Source organism: Salvelinus namaycush, chromosome 6, assembly GCF_016432855.1.
Source record: "Salvelinus namaycush isolate Seneca chromosome 6, SaNama_1.0, whole genome shotgun sequence".
Taxonomy (NCBI): Eukaryota; Metazoa; Chordata; class Actinopteri; order Salmoniformes; family Salmonidae; genus Salvelinus; species Salvelinus namaycush.
In genome coordinates, this window is record NC_052312.1 from 18422238 (window position 1) to 18438514 (window position 16277).

Sequence of the window (16277 nt, forward strand, 5' to 3'; positions counted from 1 at the left end):
GGGGAGGTGAGGAAGAGGTGAGGAGAGGGGGAGGAAAGGAGGATGTGAGGAGGGGGGGAGGAAAGGAGGAGGTGAGGAGAGGGGGAGGTAAGGAGGAGGTGAGGAGGGGGGGAGGAGGTGAGGAGGGGGAGGAAAGGAGGAGGTGAGGAGGGGGGAGGAAAGGAGGAGGTGAGGAGAGGGGGAGGTCAGGAAGAGGTGAGGAGAGGGGGAGGTCAGGAAGAGGTGAGGAGAGGGGGAGGTGAGGAGAGGGGGAGGTCAGGAAGAGGTGAGGAGAGGGGGAGGTGAGGAGAGGGGGAGGAAAGGAAGAGGTGAGGAGAGGGTGAGGTCAAGAAGAGGTGAGGAGAGGGTGAGGTCAGGAGGAGAGGGAGATAAAGAGGTGAGATGGGGGGGTGAGGAGGGGGGGTGATGAGAGGAGAAGGAGAGGAGGAGAGGGGGAGGTAAGGAGGAGGTTAGGATAGGGGGATGAGAGGAGTAAGGGGCCTTCGACTGTCTCTGCCAGCTCCTCTACTGGGGGACGGTACGGAGAGGGGTGAGAGGAGGTAGAACAGAAAGCAGGAAGAGGGATGAAAGTGAAGAGGTAGATCAAGTTTCATTCTAAACGTTTTTTTCTCTCTGTTCATAGGAAGTGGATGACTGTATCATCAGGCAGACCAACACACACTTCCAGTACAGCTATGAGTACCTGGGTAACTCTGGACGACTGGTCATCACCCCACTCACTGACAGGTAAACACTAGCATCAACCCAGGACATCACAGTAAAGAGAGAGATGGGGCCACATCTCGGAGTTCACACTAGCTATTCGATGTTTCAGTGTTTTTCATCTTCTCCTCGGGGACGATTCACAATTTTGCTGCAGCCATGAACTATCTCACCTGATTTCCCCAAATTAAATCACATTTGATTTGTCACATGCGCTGAATGCAGCAGGTGTAGACCTCACTGTGAAATGCTTACTGACAAGCCCTTAACCAACAATGCAGAGTTTTTCGTTAAAGTAAGTAAGACAATATTTGCGAACAAAGTATATAAAAATGTAATAATTAAGGCTTGATGATTAGTTGACAAGTTGAATCAGGTGTGCTAGCTCTGGAAGAGATCAAATATATGAAACGGCTGGGGTTTATATTATATTATAAACTGGGTGGTTTGTGTGCTTAATGCTGATTGGCTGACAGCTGTGGTATATCAGACCGTATACCATGGGTATGACAAACATGTATTTTTACTGCTCCAATTACATTGGTAACCCGTTCATAATCGCAATAAGTCACCTCGGAGGTTTGTGCGTTGCGTCGTGCATTAGAACAGGCCTTAGCCGTGGTATATTGGCCATGTACCACACCTCCTCTGGCCTTATTGCTTAAGTGCACTATATTTCAGTTGTCTGCCAAATTCCAGCACCTTGAAGAGGCTGCAATGCACAGCGCTTTTCTTTCTCCCCCCCCCCCCCCCATCTCTCTCCCTCTCTCATCTTCCAGGTGTTATATGACCCTGACCACAGCCCTCCACCTCCACCGGGGGGGCTCTCCTAAAGGTCCAGCAGGGACAGGGAAGACTGAGACGGTCAAGGACCTGGGCAAGGCTATGGGCATGTACGTCATCGTGGTCAACTGCTCCGATGGAATGGACTTCAAGTCCATGGGACGTATGTACTCTGGACTGGCTCAGGTAATGGACCGTGAAGAAACAGATGGGCCCTTATGTTATTCCCAGAGCCTAGTCCTAAGACTAAGACTAGACTAAGAATCATGTCCGTCTTAGGTGCTTCTGAGTGAGGAACTAGGCTTAATCTGTCTGAAAAACAGCCAGCGTACCTCATCTTAGGTATTGCATATCCATTGAAAGTCTTGAATGGGTTATGCACTTAAGTCAGTGTTGTACAGTAACACAATTTACCTTTCAGGTAACACGTAGTTATACATAGCACTGTTGAAAATAATTCCCGGCTAAAATCATTTGTGTGTGTCTCTAGACGGGTGCGTGGGGCTGTTTTGACGAGTTCAACCGTATCAACATTGAGGTGTTGTCAGTGGTGGCTCAGCAGATCCTGTCCATCCTGTCTGCTCTGTCTGCTGGAGCCACCAGCTTCATCTTTGAAGGACGAGAGATCCGCCTGGTCTGGTCCTGTGGCATCTTCATCACCATGAACCCCGGTGCAGTAACTTCACATATCTGTGCATACATGGAACTGTAGTATTGAGAAATGTCTCGTTGATATCCATTCAGGATTGAGGATTTACATTGTAGTCATTTAGCAGACGCTCTTATCCAGAGGGACTTACAGTTAGTGCGTTCATCTTAAGATAGCTAGGTGGGACAACCCCTTATCACAGTCAGAGTAAGTACATTTTTCCTCAATAAAGTAGCTATCAGAACTAGTAAGGGGAAAGAGTCAAGTGCGAGTGTTAGTTCACAAAAGCCTTTTTTAATTTTATATTATTTAGGCTTACTTCAAGTTAGAATCCCCGTCACATTTCTAAAATGGATTTAGTGTGTGTTCGAGAGAAGGGGAAAGAGCGGGGAAGAAAGAGTGAAAGGGGAGACAGAGAGAGGGGGGGCAGAGCGAGAGAGAGATCATGTGTTAATAAGCGTTCTCTCCATCTCCAGGCTATGCCGGTCGTACGGAGCTGCCTGACAACTTGAAGTCCATGTTCAGGCCTATCTCCATGGTGGTACCAGACTCCACCCTCATCGCTGAGATCACCCTGTTCGGAGAGGGATTCAACAACTGCAAGGTAATAAAGTACAGAGGGAGAGAGGAATGGTGGGGTGGAGGGAGGAATGGAGGGAGGATGGAGGGAAGGATGGAGGGAGGAATGGAGGGAAGGATGGAGGGAGAGAGGAATGGAGGGAGGGAGGGAGGAATGGAGGGAGGGAGGAATGGAGGGAGGGAGGAATGGAGGAATGGAGGGAGGAAGTGACAGAGACCTTTATGTTCAAGGTAATAATACTACGTAAATGAGAAGGGACAGGGTTTTTTCTTGAACAAAATATTCTAGACCTTAGTGTTGCTTTTTAATGCCTGAAGAGTATTTCCTGACCATAGGGCCTAGAGTTTGTCCTGCTTAGCTCACAGGAAGCCCTGTAAAAACTCCTGGCCCTAACTATGATACTACAAGATAGTACTGTAATATCTACTATTTCACTGTGTCTGAAAAACCTACTTGCCCACTGTGTCTGTTAACTAAATGAGCAAGATATTCATATGCCACATAAGTTTGTCAGTTTAATGAATTGCACTGGCGGTAGGTATATATTCAACACTGTTCGCTCGCAATGCGTGGTGGTTTCTAAAGAATACGTTGTAGAATTATCACTGGCGCGTTAATGAAATATAGACATGTCTTTTATGTTGAGAGCGAAACAATCATCAGATGAGATTGAGTTCCCATGGCACTGAAGGATAGATATAGATGCATATCATCAAATCAATCTGGTGGATATTGCATTTACTGTCTCCGCTACGCTGCGTCTCACAAATCTGATGTTACAGGATATGGATTTTACTCTACGTGACGATGACACACAGACATGAATTAGGAACGAACGCACCAGTGTTTCTGCTGCATTCTTTTAGCTGTGGCGCTGTGCCGCGGGAAAGTACATTTTTGAACACCTACTAGGGTTGTCAAAACGATTACAACAGTTCATTGATTTAATTGCATGGTTTTCTGTGCGATTAACTCGATGAATGCCATTTTTTGAAATTGTTCCCTAAATAAAGATGTTTACATACAAATAATAACATCGCACTATGTTGTAGGTATAACATCTTTTGATTACAGGGGAAGAAATCAGAAAATAAACTGTATTCTAAGACAATAACAACAGGTCAGCCATGTCAGAGTTCATGTAAAATATCATACAGCTATTAGATCTAGCCGAGGCTACTCATCCATGTTCTTCGACATGAACTAATGTAGCCATCCAGGCTGTATCACATCCGGCCCTGATTGGGAGTCTCATAGGGCGGCTCACATTTGGCCCAGCGTCATCCGGGTTTGGCCGGGGTAGGCCGTCATTGTAAACAAGAATTTGTTCTTAACTGGCTTGCCTAGTTAAATAAAGGTATAAAATATATATATATTGTCACAAGCTGCTACTTGTAGAATTGGAATCATTTGAGACCCACCACCTGGATTCGGTTCTATGTAGCAAAATTTGAAATGGTGTTTTTTACATCGGATAAAAGTAGAGACAGAGCTAGAAAATGGTACACTATACAGTATATACAAAAGTATGTGGACACCCCTTCAAATGAGTGGATTTGGCTATTTCAGCCACACCCGTTACTGACAGGTGTATAAAATCGAGATCGATCATCATTGTATGATTATTTGTGTGCAAATGAACTCAAGCTTACGGACAATGTCAAACGTGATATAGCGAAGCACCTGAGTGAGTTGGGTGCCCAATTACGCAGTTACTTTTCCAAAACAGATGACACAAACAACTGGATTCGTTATCCCTTTCACGCCCTCCCTCCAGTCCACTTACCGATATCTGAACAAGAGAGCCTCATCGAAATTACAACAAGCGGTTCTGTGAAAATGTAATTTAATCAGAAGCCACTGACAGATTTCTGGATTGGACTGCGCTCAGAGTATCCTACCTTGGCAAATCGACCTGTTAAGACACTGATGCCCTTTGCAACCACGTAACTATGTGAGAGTGGATTTTCGGCCCTCACTAGCATGAAAACTAAATACAGGCACAGACTGTGTGTGGAAAATGATTTAAGACTGAGACTCTCTCCAATACAACCCAACATTGCGGAGTTATGTGTATCCTTTCAAGCACACCCTTCTCATTAACCTGTGGTGAGTTATTCACAATTTTCAATGAACAAATAAAGTTTTATATGTAAGATGGCTAGATAATGAGCAAAATTATTGATTATTATTATATTATTATTTGTTCCCTGGTCCTATAAGAGCTCATTGTCACTTCCCACGAGCCGGGTTGTGACAAAAACTCACACTCATTCTTATGTATATGTAAATTAACAGTTCAACTTCTTGCAATTCTACACATTTTGCCATGGGCAGAAAGAAAAACCCTGGAACGCACAAACACCCACAGACACACACACACACACACACAGATACAGGAAGGAATGTGCACACACACACACACACACACACACAAACACACACGCTGCCTCGTGCTCTGAGATGAGTGTCAGTGGGATTTGGAGCGCGGCCAGGATGTTATGGGATTATCTACAGTGGGACTCCTATTGAATCGGATGAAGGCATGGAATCATGGCACACACACACACACACAAACACAAACACACACACACAGATCACTGGGACCAGAGCCGGAGCAGGATTAATGCTGACTCACAGGGGGGTTGTGTGTGTGTGTGTTTGTTTGTGTGTGTGTGTGCTTGCTTCCGCAGCGTGTGTTTAACAAGATTCAAATTCACTTCTGCACCAGAGCACCCTCCCAGTCCCACCCGCGCTTCAATAACAACCTATAACACACCCCTGAGGCTTCAATACCAACACACACACACACGCCAAACTTTCACTAAACTTACCCATGACACCCTTTGTTAACCCCCTAGAGTCGATGTCCGCGCCCCCGCAAATTCTTTATTAGCATAATAATAAAAAATTGCCATAAATATCCACCAGTTTAAGCTAGAGATATCTTCTTTTTTTTTTGCATTGGATGCGTCTGTAACGATGTTCGTCTGAGGAAGAAGGAGTAGACCAAAGCGCAGCGTGGTACGTGTTCATGATGTTTATTATCACCTGAACACTGAAACAAAAACAAAAGTGGAACAAAACGCAACAGTTCTGTCAGGTACTCACACAAAACAGAAAACAACTACCCACAAAACACAGGTGGGAAAAGGATACCTAAGTATGGTTCCCAATCAGAGACAACGATAGACAGCTGCCTCTGATTGAGAACCACACCCGGCCAAACACATAGAAATAGACAACATAGAACAAAAACATAGAATGCCCACCCCAACTCACGCCCTGACCAACCAAAATAGAGACATAAAAAGGATCTCTAAGGTCAGGGCGTGACAGCGTCTCAACCCACTGCATCTGCAGATATCGTGCTTCCACATCTGCAGCGGAAGGAGACCGAGCTAGAGCGGTATTTGTCATACCATGAGACCTCCCGAAAATCAGTCTTCTTCTCCCAAAATCATCTGTAGCAGCCGAACGATTTGGCCTACAAACTATTGTGACCCCTCGATGGTGTTCTCCGCCCCCCCGCAAGCGTCTTGGGACTCGCCTGAAGTCAGTACTGCCAACTTCTGTCCGTAGCATTTTTTATTAAATATTTTTTCATATTTATAAAAAGAAAATCTAAATCAAATACCTAAATGATCCTTGGTATGACCTTCTTAAAGAAATTCCATATAGTTTAGTAGACCCCCCCCCCCCCCCCCGGCTTAGACTGTTATGGGTTAGCCTTTATCAAACTTCTCAAACACCCTCCCCATCCACACACAGGCACACACGCCCCAAACAGCAGTGGTGTGGTCTCCTGTGGGGAACAGTAATTAGCTGCCAGAGAGAGAATAGGGGGTGTTAACTGAACACCACAAATAACAGCAGAAGAACAAGAGGTGGGAGAGAGACCAGAACAGAACACAACCACTCCAGCCCTGGCACAGAGGGAGGGAGGTAGAGACGGAGGGAGAGAGACGAAGGGAGGGTGAGAAGGTGGAGAATAAGGAAATATGTAGAAATGGAGGGAGGGAGGAGATACAGACCGACGGAGAGAGACAGGGACTGGAGAGAGGAAAGAAGAGAGTGAGAGGCTGTTCACGCCTGCTTTAAACCACTAACTCCCCAATGCCAACCCACCAAGCCCAATGCCAGCTGAACCCAGGCCAACATACACGCATCTCAGGTCCCCTTGCCACACACACACACACACACACACACACACACACACACAACACACACACACACACACACACACACACACACACACACACACACACACACACACACACACACACACACACACACACACACACACACACACACACACACCCTCTCACTGCATGTGTGTCAAAGAGATATTGTCCCTGTCCCTGATGGGGTGCTGCCATCACCATCACCATCAGAGCCATGCAGAAATAACCCCTATGTGCTGGCAAGAGGCTTTTTGGCCTAGGTGTTTGGCCTACTTTGGTCTGCTTTGGCCTGTTTTGAGAGTGCGGAGCGTATTCTGTATTCTGTGAGCTGGAACAGACAGGAAAGAGGATTTGCTTCCCGTGAGCCCATCGTCTGCTCTGCCTAGCATGACAACGCTGTGTGTGTGTGTGTGTGTGTGTGTGTGTGTGTGTTTGCCTGTCCGTATGCATGTGTGTTTGTGTGTGTGTGTTCGCGTAACTGTGTGCATGAGCGATTGTGTGTCACTGAAGCGCATGAAGGGAGAAGTGATGAGAACAAGCTGACATGGTAACCCAGGAGCCCTCCATACTCTCTTGCACACACACACACTCACACTCACACTACATTACAGTAATGTACACTCACTATCTTCCTCATATGCTTACTCAAAAGCACACACAAACCCACTGACATCTTTCTCATACATACTCAGATGTTACCTCTCTACGACACACACACACACACACACACACACACACACACACACACACACACACACACACACACACACACACACACACACACACACACACACACACACACACACACACACACACACAAACACACACACAGAGCCTCCCTTGCTGAGATAGAAGCCTGGAGGACAGGAGGAGCGAGACGGAGGGGTGACCATGTGATGGACGCTCCTCACACACAACACACACACACAGCCTGCTTGCCAAGAGGGGATCATGACAGCCAGTGTCTGTCAAGCTGTCTGCTGTAGGGCAGGACAGCCTCATAGTGTATTTTCTAGTCTGTCTGTCTCTCTCTAGCTGGCAGGCCAGCTAACAGACAGACAGACAGACATGTCTATATGACACGTTTCACATGACCAGGTTATATTATGATACAACGCCGCTAGCTGACTTTATTTACTGAACAAAAATATAAACGCAACGTGTAAAGTGTTGGTCCCATGTTTCATGAGCTGAAATAAATTATCCCAGAAATGTTCCATACGCCCAAAAAAATTTGTACACAAATTTGTTTTCATCTCTGTTCGTGAGCATTTCTCCTTTGCCAAGATAATCCATCCACCTGACAGGTGTGGCATATCAAGAAGCTGATTAAACAGCATGATAATTACACAGGTGCACTTTGTGCTGGGGACAATTAAAGGCCACTCTAAAATGTGCAGTTTTATCACACAACATAATGCCACAGATGTTTTGAGGGAGCATGCAACTGGCATGCCTACTGCAGGAATGTCCACCATAGCTTTTGCCAAATAATTTAATGTTAATTTCTCTACCATAAGCCGCCTCCAACGTCGTTTTAGAGAATTTGGCAGTACATCCAACCGGGCCTCACAACCGCAGACCACATGTATTGTGTCGTGTGGGCGAAGGGTTTGTTCACAATGTTGACATCAGCAGAGTGCCCCATAGTGGTGGTGGGGTTATGGTATTGGCAGGCATAAGCTACAGACAACGAACACAATTGTATTTTATCGACGGGGAATTTGAATGCACAAAAATGCCGTGACGAAATCCTGAGGCCCATTGTGAGGCCATTTTTTTAAGGGTTCTGTGACCAATAGATGCATATCTGTATTCCCAGTCATGTGAAATCCATAGATTAGTGCATAATGAATGTATTTCAATTGACTGATCTCCTCATATGAACTGTAACTCAGTAAAATCTTTGAAATTGTTGCATTTATATTTTTGTTCTGTTTATATTGGGGCTCCCGAGTGGCACAGCGGTCTAAGGCACTGCATCTCAGTGCTAGAGGTGTCACTACAGACCCTGTGTAACGGTCGTCCTCCTCCTCTTCAGAAGAAGAGGAGGAGTAGGGATTGGACCAAAGCGCAGCGTGATAGTTTGACATAATGATATTTATTAAAGTAAAGACGAAATACGAAAATACTTCAACAAACTACAAAAACAAATAAACGAACGTAGACAGACCTGAACTAGAGAACTTACATATACACGAAGAACGCATGAACAGGTACAGACTAAACGAACGAACAAACGAAACAGTCCCGTGTGGTGCACAGACACAAACACGGAAGACAACCACCCACAAACAAACAGTGTGAACAACCTACCTTAATATGGTTCTCAATCAGAGGAAACGTAAAACACCTGTCCCTGATTGAGAACCATATCAGGCTAAATGACAATGAACCTAAACATAGAAACACATAACATAGAATGCCCACCCCAACTCACGCCCTGACCAACTAAACACATACAAAAACAAGAGAAAACAGGTCAGGAACGTGACATAACCCCCCCCTCAAGGTGCGAACTCCGGACGCACCACCAAAAGTCTAGGGGAGGGTCTGGGTGGGCATCTGTCCACGGTGGCGGCTCCGGCTCCGGACGCTGTCCCCACACCACCATAGTCACTCCCTGCTTCCGTATCCCCCTCTCAATGACCACCCTCCAAATAAACCCACCTAAATTAAGGGGCATCACCGGGATAAGGGGCAGCTCCGGACTGAGGGACGGCAGCTCCGGACTGAGGGACGGCAGCTCCGGACTGAGGGACGGCAGCTCCGGACTGAGGGACGGCAGCTCCGGACTGAGGGACGGCAGCTCCGGGCTGAGGGACGGCAGCTCCGGGCTGGCTGACGGCTCAGGCTGGTCAGGGCTGGCTGACGGCTCTGGCTGGTCAGGGCTGGCTGACGGCTCTGGCTGGTCAGGGCTGGCTGACGGCTCTGGCTGGTCATGGCTCGCTAACGGCTCTGGCTGGTCATGGCTCGCTGACGGCTCTGGCTGGTCATGGCTCGCTGACGGCTCTGGCTGGTCATGGCTCGCTGACGGCTCTGGCTGGTCATGGCTCGCTGACGGCTCTGGCTGGTCCTGTCTGGCGGAAAGCTCTGGCTGATCCTGTCTGGCGGAAGGCTCTGGCTGATCCTGTCTGGCGGAAGGCTCTGGCTGATCCTGTCTGGCGGAAGGCTTTGGCTGATCCTGTCTGGCGGAAGGCTTTGGCTGCTCCTGTCTGGCGGAAGGCTCTAGCGGCTCCTGTCTGGCGGACGGCTCTGAAGGCTCATGGCAGACGGGCGGCTTTGCAGGCTCAGTACAGACGGGCGGCTTTGAAGGCTCAGTACAGACGGGCAGTTCATGCGGCGCTTGGCAGACGGACAGTTCAGACGGCGTTGGGCAGACGGGCAGTTCAGGCGCCGTTGGGCAGACGGGCAGTTCAGACGGCGTTGGGCAGACGGGCAGTTCAGGCGCCGCTGGGCAGACGGGCAGTTCAGGCGCCGCTGGGCAGACGGGCAGTTCAGGCGCCGCTGGGCAGACGGCAGACTCTGGCCGGCTGAGACGCACTGTAGGCCTGGTGCGTGGTGCCGGAACTGGAGGTACCGGGCTAAGGACACGCACCTTCAGGCTAGTGCGGGGAACAACAACAGGGCACACTGGACTCTCAAGGCGTACTATAGGCCTGGTGCGTGGTGCCGGAACTGGAGGTACCGGGCTGAGGGCACGCACATCAGGGCGAGTACGGGGAGAAGGAACAGTGCGTACAGGGCTCTGGAGACGCACAGGAGGCTTGGTGCGTGGTGTAGGCACTGGTGGTACTGGGCTGGAGACACGCACCATAGGGCTAGTGCGTGGAGGAGGAACAGGGCTCTGGAGACGCACAGGAAACCTGGTGCGTGGTGTAGGCACAGGTGGTACTGGACTGGAGCGGGGAGGTGGCGCCGGAAATACCGGACCGTGCAGGCGTACTGGCTCCCTTGAGCACTGAGCCTGCCCAACCTTACCTGGTTGTATGCTCCCCGTCGCCCGACCAGTGCGGGGAGGTGGAATAACCCGCACCGGGCTATGTAGGCGAACCGGAGACACCATGCGTAAGGCTGGTGCCATGTAAGCCGGCCCGAGGAGACGCACTGGTGGCCAGATATGTAGAGCCGGCTTCATGGCACTTGGCTCAATGCTCAATCTGGCCCGGCCGATACGAGGAGCTGGTATGTACCGCACCGGGCTATGCACACGTACAGGAGACACCATGCGCTCTACTGCGTAACACGGTGTCTGCCCGTACTCTCGCTCTCCACGGTAAGTACAGGGAGTAGGCGCAGGTCTCCTACCTGACTTCGCCACTCTCCCTTTTAGCCCCCCCCCAAGACATTTTTGGGGTTTACTTTCGGGTTTCCAGCCACGTCTCCTACCTGCCTCCTCATACCACCAATCCTGGGCTTTCGCTGACTCCATCGCCTCCCGAGAGCGGCGATTCTCTCCCACCTTAGCCCAGGGTCCTTCTCCGTTCAATATTTCCTCCCAAGTCCACGAGTCCTGTTTTTTTGGCCGCTGCTGCTGGTTCCTCTCACGCTGCTTGATCCTTGTGAGGTGGGTGGTTCTGTAACGGTCGTCCTCCTCCTCTTCAGAAGAAGAGGAGGAGTAGGGATTGGACCAAAGCGCAGCGTGATAGTTTGACATAATGATATTTATTAAAGTAAAGACGAAATACGAAAATACTTCAACAAACTACAAAAACAAATAAACGAACGTAGACAGACCTGAACTAGAGAACTTACATATACACGAAGAACGCATGAACAGGTACAGACTAAACGAACAAACAAACGAAACAGTCCCGTGTGGTGCACAGACACAAACACGGAAGACAACCACCCACAAACAAACAGTGTGAACAACCTACCTTAATATGGTTCTCAATCAGAGGAAACGTAAAACACCTGTCCCTGATTGAGAACCATATCAGGCTAAATGACAATGAACCTAAACATAGAAACACATAACATAGAATGCCCACCCCAACTCACGCCCTGACCAACTAAACACATACAAAAACAAGAGAAAACAGGTCAGGAACTTGACACCCTGGTTCGAGTCCAGGCTCTATCACAACCAGCCGTGATTGGGAGTCCCACAGGGCGGCGCACATTTGGCCCAGCGTTGTTAGGGTTTGGCCAGGGTAGGCCGTCATAGTAAATAAGAATGTGTTCTTAACTGACTTGCCTAGTTAAATAAAGGTTAAATAAAAATATGAGAGGTGTATCCTTCATGCTATGCTCTAGGGTCATTAAGTAGTGATGGGTTGATGTGGTTACTGACTCAATTTATTTTGTTTCTGCCCCCCTCTATCTTCCCCTCTCCTCCTCTTCCTTTTCCTCTCTCGCTCCCATCCTATCTTTCATGCTCTCTTTCTCTCCCCCCTCGCCTCTCTCTCCAGCTCCTGGCTAAGAAGGTGTTCACCCTGTACTCTCTGGCAGTGCAGCAGCTGTCCAAACAGGACCACTATGACTTTGGCCTGCGTGCCCTGACCTCGCTGCTCCGCTACGCTGGCAAGAAGAGACGTGTCTGCCCCGACGTGGCCGACGAGGAGGTACAGTGAAACGACTCACTTCAACTGACCGGGGTATACAGTAACAGCACTGCAAGTGACTGCAGAGTACTACACAGCTATTGGGTTCAATTAGATGACATGTGAGTCAATTTCTAGAGAGAAAGATAAAAAGTCTAAGAGACAGAGTCTGGTAGGCAGACAGACAGACAGGCAGACAGGCAGAAAGATAGACAGTCAGGCAGACTGGCAGGCAGACAGACAGACAGAAAGATAGATAGATAGACAGACAGGCAGGCAGACAGACAGACAGACAGACAGACAGACAGACAGACAGACAGACAGACAGACAGACAGACAGACAGACAGACAGACAGGCAGGCAGACAGACAGGCAGGCAGGCAGGCAGGCAGGCAGGCAGAAAGATAGACAGTCAGGCAGACAGACAGACAGACAGACAGGCAGAAAGATAGACAGTCAGGCAGACAGACAGACGTCAGAGAGCAAAAGATAGATAGAAATCTCCCTTTGAATAAATTGGCCATCGGCACTTTTCTATTAATCTCCTGAATAGACCTGTAATTCAATCCATCTGACCTCTGTGTGTGTGTGTGTGTGTGTGTGTGTGTGTGTGTGTGTGTGTGTGTGTGTGTGTGTGTGTGTGTGTGTGTGTGTGTGTGTGTGTGTGTGTGTGTGTGTGTGTGTGTGTGTGTGTGTGTGTGCGTGTTTGTGTGCTCTCTCAGAGAGATGCAGAGAGACACAGAATGCAGATGAGAGTTTGACACCATAAAAGTGTGCCTAACACCTGAAGGGGTGCCTGACACTGTGATGAAAAAATTGTATCAAAGAGGACAAAAACTTGAAAAGGAAACTTGAAAAGGATTAATCTTTTACCTGATAGCAAGCTTCAGTCGTTCCTCTGTACTTTTGTATAAATTTACAGTTCCTCGCATTTGTTAAGTTTCTGTTGATGTTGTAAAAGTTAATTCGGTGGTGATTGAACGAGAACCGTGTGTACAGTTGAGTTGACGTACAGTTTGTATTTAAAGTCAATTCATGTTAAAGACAGAAAACTATACCTCGCTGTGGCATGATGTCACCCCCTGACCTCTTACCCCTGATCAGATCCTGCTGATGTCTATGAAAGACATGAACATCGCGAAGCTGGCCTCCGTCGACCTGCCGCTGTTCAACGGAATCATCCAGGACCTCTTCCCCGCGGTGGAGACCCCTACTATCGACTACGGAAAGGTACCCATGCACACACACACACACACACACACACACCTCCCCGCCATGGAAATCCCCACCGTTAGTGAAAAATAAAGTGTCTTCCCAGTTTCACACTTGAACTGAAAAGGATTAGTCGTTGCAGCCTGTCGAAGCAGACGGGCGTAATGCTTTAACTAATGAAGGAGTCTCTGAGAACTAAAAGTTCTCTGCCTCAGGTAACGGACACTCACTGTGCTTTTGTCTGATGATGGGGGACACACATACACGTTAGCGGTTTGATGAACCCGTGGTGGGACTGAGAAGCGGAGGAGTGGGGGAGCGAAACACTTCTGGAGAGAGGACTGTAGCTGTCATTCCATCCCCCCATCCTTCCATCTCTCTACTCCCCCTCTCTCTCTACTCCCCCTCTCTCTCTACTCCCCCTCTCTCTCGCTCTCTTCCTCTCTCTCGCTCTCTTCCTCTCTCTCCACACGCGACTGCCGTCTCTAAAATGTGCCATCTGCTTTTCACACTACCGAGACGTGAGTGAGCCAAGTTGAAAAATGCCGCATCACATCTCCATAAATAATTCAGTGTGTTGAGCTGCTCCACTCTGCATCAGCTCTGCATGTTGTGGAGAGAGAGAGAAAGAGAGAGCTAGGAGGATATTTATTCATTTAGCTGTTTATTTGGCCTGCTTATAAACAGTCTCTGCCAGTCCCACTGGTACAGGTGCAGAAATAGGGAGGGGAGGGGTTGGAAGGGTGGGGTAGAGATAAATACTCTAAAGGGTTTACATTGTTGCGTTGTAACCACACCGAATGCTTGTGTTGGTCAGCGTTGTTCAGATGTATAATTCAGACCCTCTGACTGCTCTGTGCCAGATGCCCCAGGGCAGGCCTCAGCGAGTAGCCCTGAATACTGTTTCACTAACTCTGTCTATCCGTCCCGCTGTCTCTGTATCTGCTTCTATCTCTCCATCCATCCCTTCCTCTCCTCCCCCCCTCCCCGAAGCTGCGAGAGACGATCGAGGCGGAGCTGCGGCAGGCCTGTCTGCAGGTGACCCCCTTCACCCTGACCAAGGTCATCCAGCTCTACGAGACCAAGAACTCCAGACACTCCACCATGATCGTGGGCAAGACGGGCAGCGGCAAGACGGTCACCTGGAGGACCCTGCAGAGCACCCTGACGACCATGCACCGCAAGGGAGAGCCCGGGTTCAACCTGGTCCGGGTACGTCCTGTCTGGTCCCTCTCTCTGGTCCGTCTGTCTGGTCTCCCTCTCTGGTCCGTCTGTCTGTCTGGTTCCTCTCTCTGGTCCGTCTGTCTGTCTAGTCCCTCTCTCTGGTCAGTCTGTCTGTCTGGTCCCTCTCTCTGGTCCGTCTGTCTGTCTAGTCCCTCTCTCTGGTCCGTCTGTCTGGTCTCCCTCTCTGGTCCGTCTGTCTGTCTGGTTCCTCTCTCTGGTCCGTCTGTCTGTCTGGTCACTCTCTCTGGTCCGTCTGTCTGTCTGGTTCCTCTCTCTGGTCCGTCTGTCAGTCTGGTCCCCCTCTGGTCCGTCTGTCTGTCTGGTCCCCCTCTGGTCCGTATGTCTGTCTGGTTCCTCTCTCTGGTCCGTCTGTCTGTCTGGTCCCTCTCCCTGGTCTGTCTGTCTGTCTGGTCCGTCTGTCTGTCTGGTCCCTCTCTCTGGTCAGTCTGTCTGGTCCTCTGTTGGCTTTCTGACCTTGGCCCTGCACCAAGACTAAAATACAGTGCATTAGGGTCCATTTCTCTATCTACCTGTTTGTCCATTTGTATTTGCCTCTATGTATACACTGCATTGGGCCCAATGTTCTGCCTGTCTGTCTGTTCCTTTACTTCTCTGGTCCTACATCAGCAGCCCCGTAACGATGTATGTTAGGCCCATCTCTCTCAGTCTGTACGTAGGTTTTTCCCACTCCGTCAAATCATTCCACATCTCCTGTTCCCATCTCACATCAAACGTCTCTCCCGGGGGAGCCCTTCCAACAAATGATCCATTACAGAAGCCGTTATCACACCCTCAGTGTTACTGCTGTAGAATATCTCACACCTATCAGCACGCTCCGTTAACATCATATACATTTCCTCCCCGCCTCCCTCCATCCGCACGTCTCATTGGTCTGTTGGCCCATCCTGCACTAGGCACTAAGCCCCTCGCTCTCTCCACTCAGCCTGGCATCCCATGGGTCCCCTGGGCTCCCAGACGGCCCTATCCTGTCTAATTGAGTGGATCTCATGATCTTCAGAGGGTAAAGTAATCATTTTAAGGGCGTTCTGAGAGAGAGAGAGGGAGTTAGGAGAGGCAGACAGGTGGGTAGATGGGATGAGTGGAGAGACGGATTAAGTCACCAAACCGAATCATCTCTTCGAGTCTGAGAGGAGAGAAAGAGGAGAGGAAGGAAATTCTCCTCCTCCTCAACCTCCTCCTCATCTTCTCACAGGATTTGCTCGTCTGCTCTCCTGCTCTCTCTCTCCAACTATTTTGCTCAATCTCTTTCCCCCTCTCTCTCTATCTGGTCTTTCTCTCTCTCCCTCTCTCCGTGTCCCTGTCTGTCTCATTAGAATGGCAGTAATATGCGTTTATCCGGCGCCATTACAACGCTCTGATGTGTCCTGAGACAATCC

At 49.1% G+C, this 16277-nt stretch overlaps 1 protein-coding gene across 1 annotated transcript in view; it reads left to right on the plus strand.

Annotated features, from left to right (window-relative positions):
- Nucleotides 1-16277, plus strand: part of dnah2 (dynein, axonemal, heavy chain 2) — a 228560-nt gene that overhangs the window by 127708 nt on the left and 84575 nt on the right. Inside the window, exons 35-41 of the mRNA XM_038995249.1 lie at nt 623-726; nt 1482-1671; nt 1976-2156; nt 2611-2738; nt 12313-12465; nt 13549-13674; nt 14650-14868. Of these exons, the coding sequence (XP_038851177.1) occupies nt 623-726; nt 1482-1671; nt 1976-2156; nt 2611-2738; nt 12313-12465; nt 13549-13674; nt 14650-14868 (1101 nt within the window). The remainder of the gene's footprint in view (nt 1-622; nt 727-1481; nt 1672-1975; nt 2157-2610; nt 2739-12312; nt 12466-13548; nt 13675-14649; nt 14869-16277) is intronic.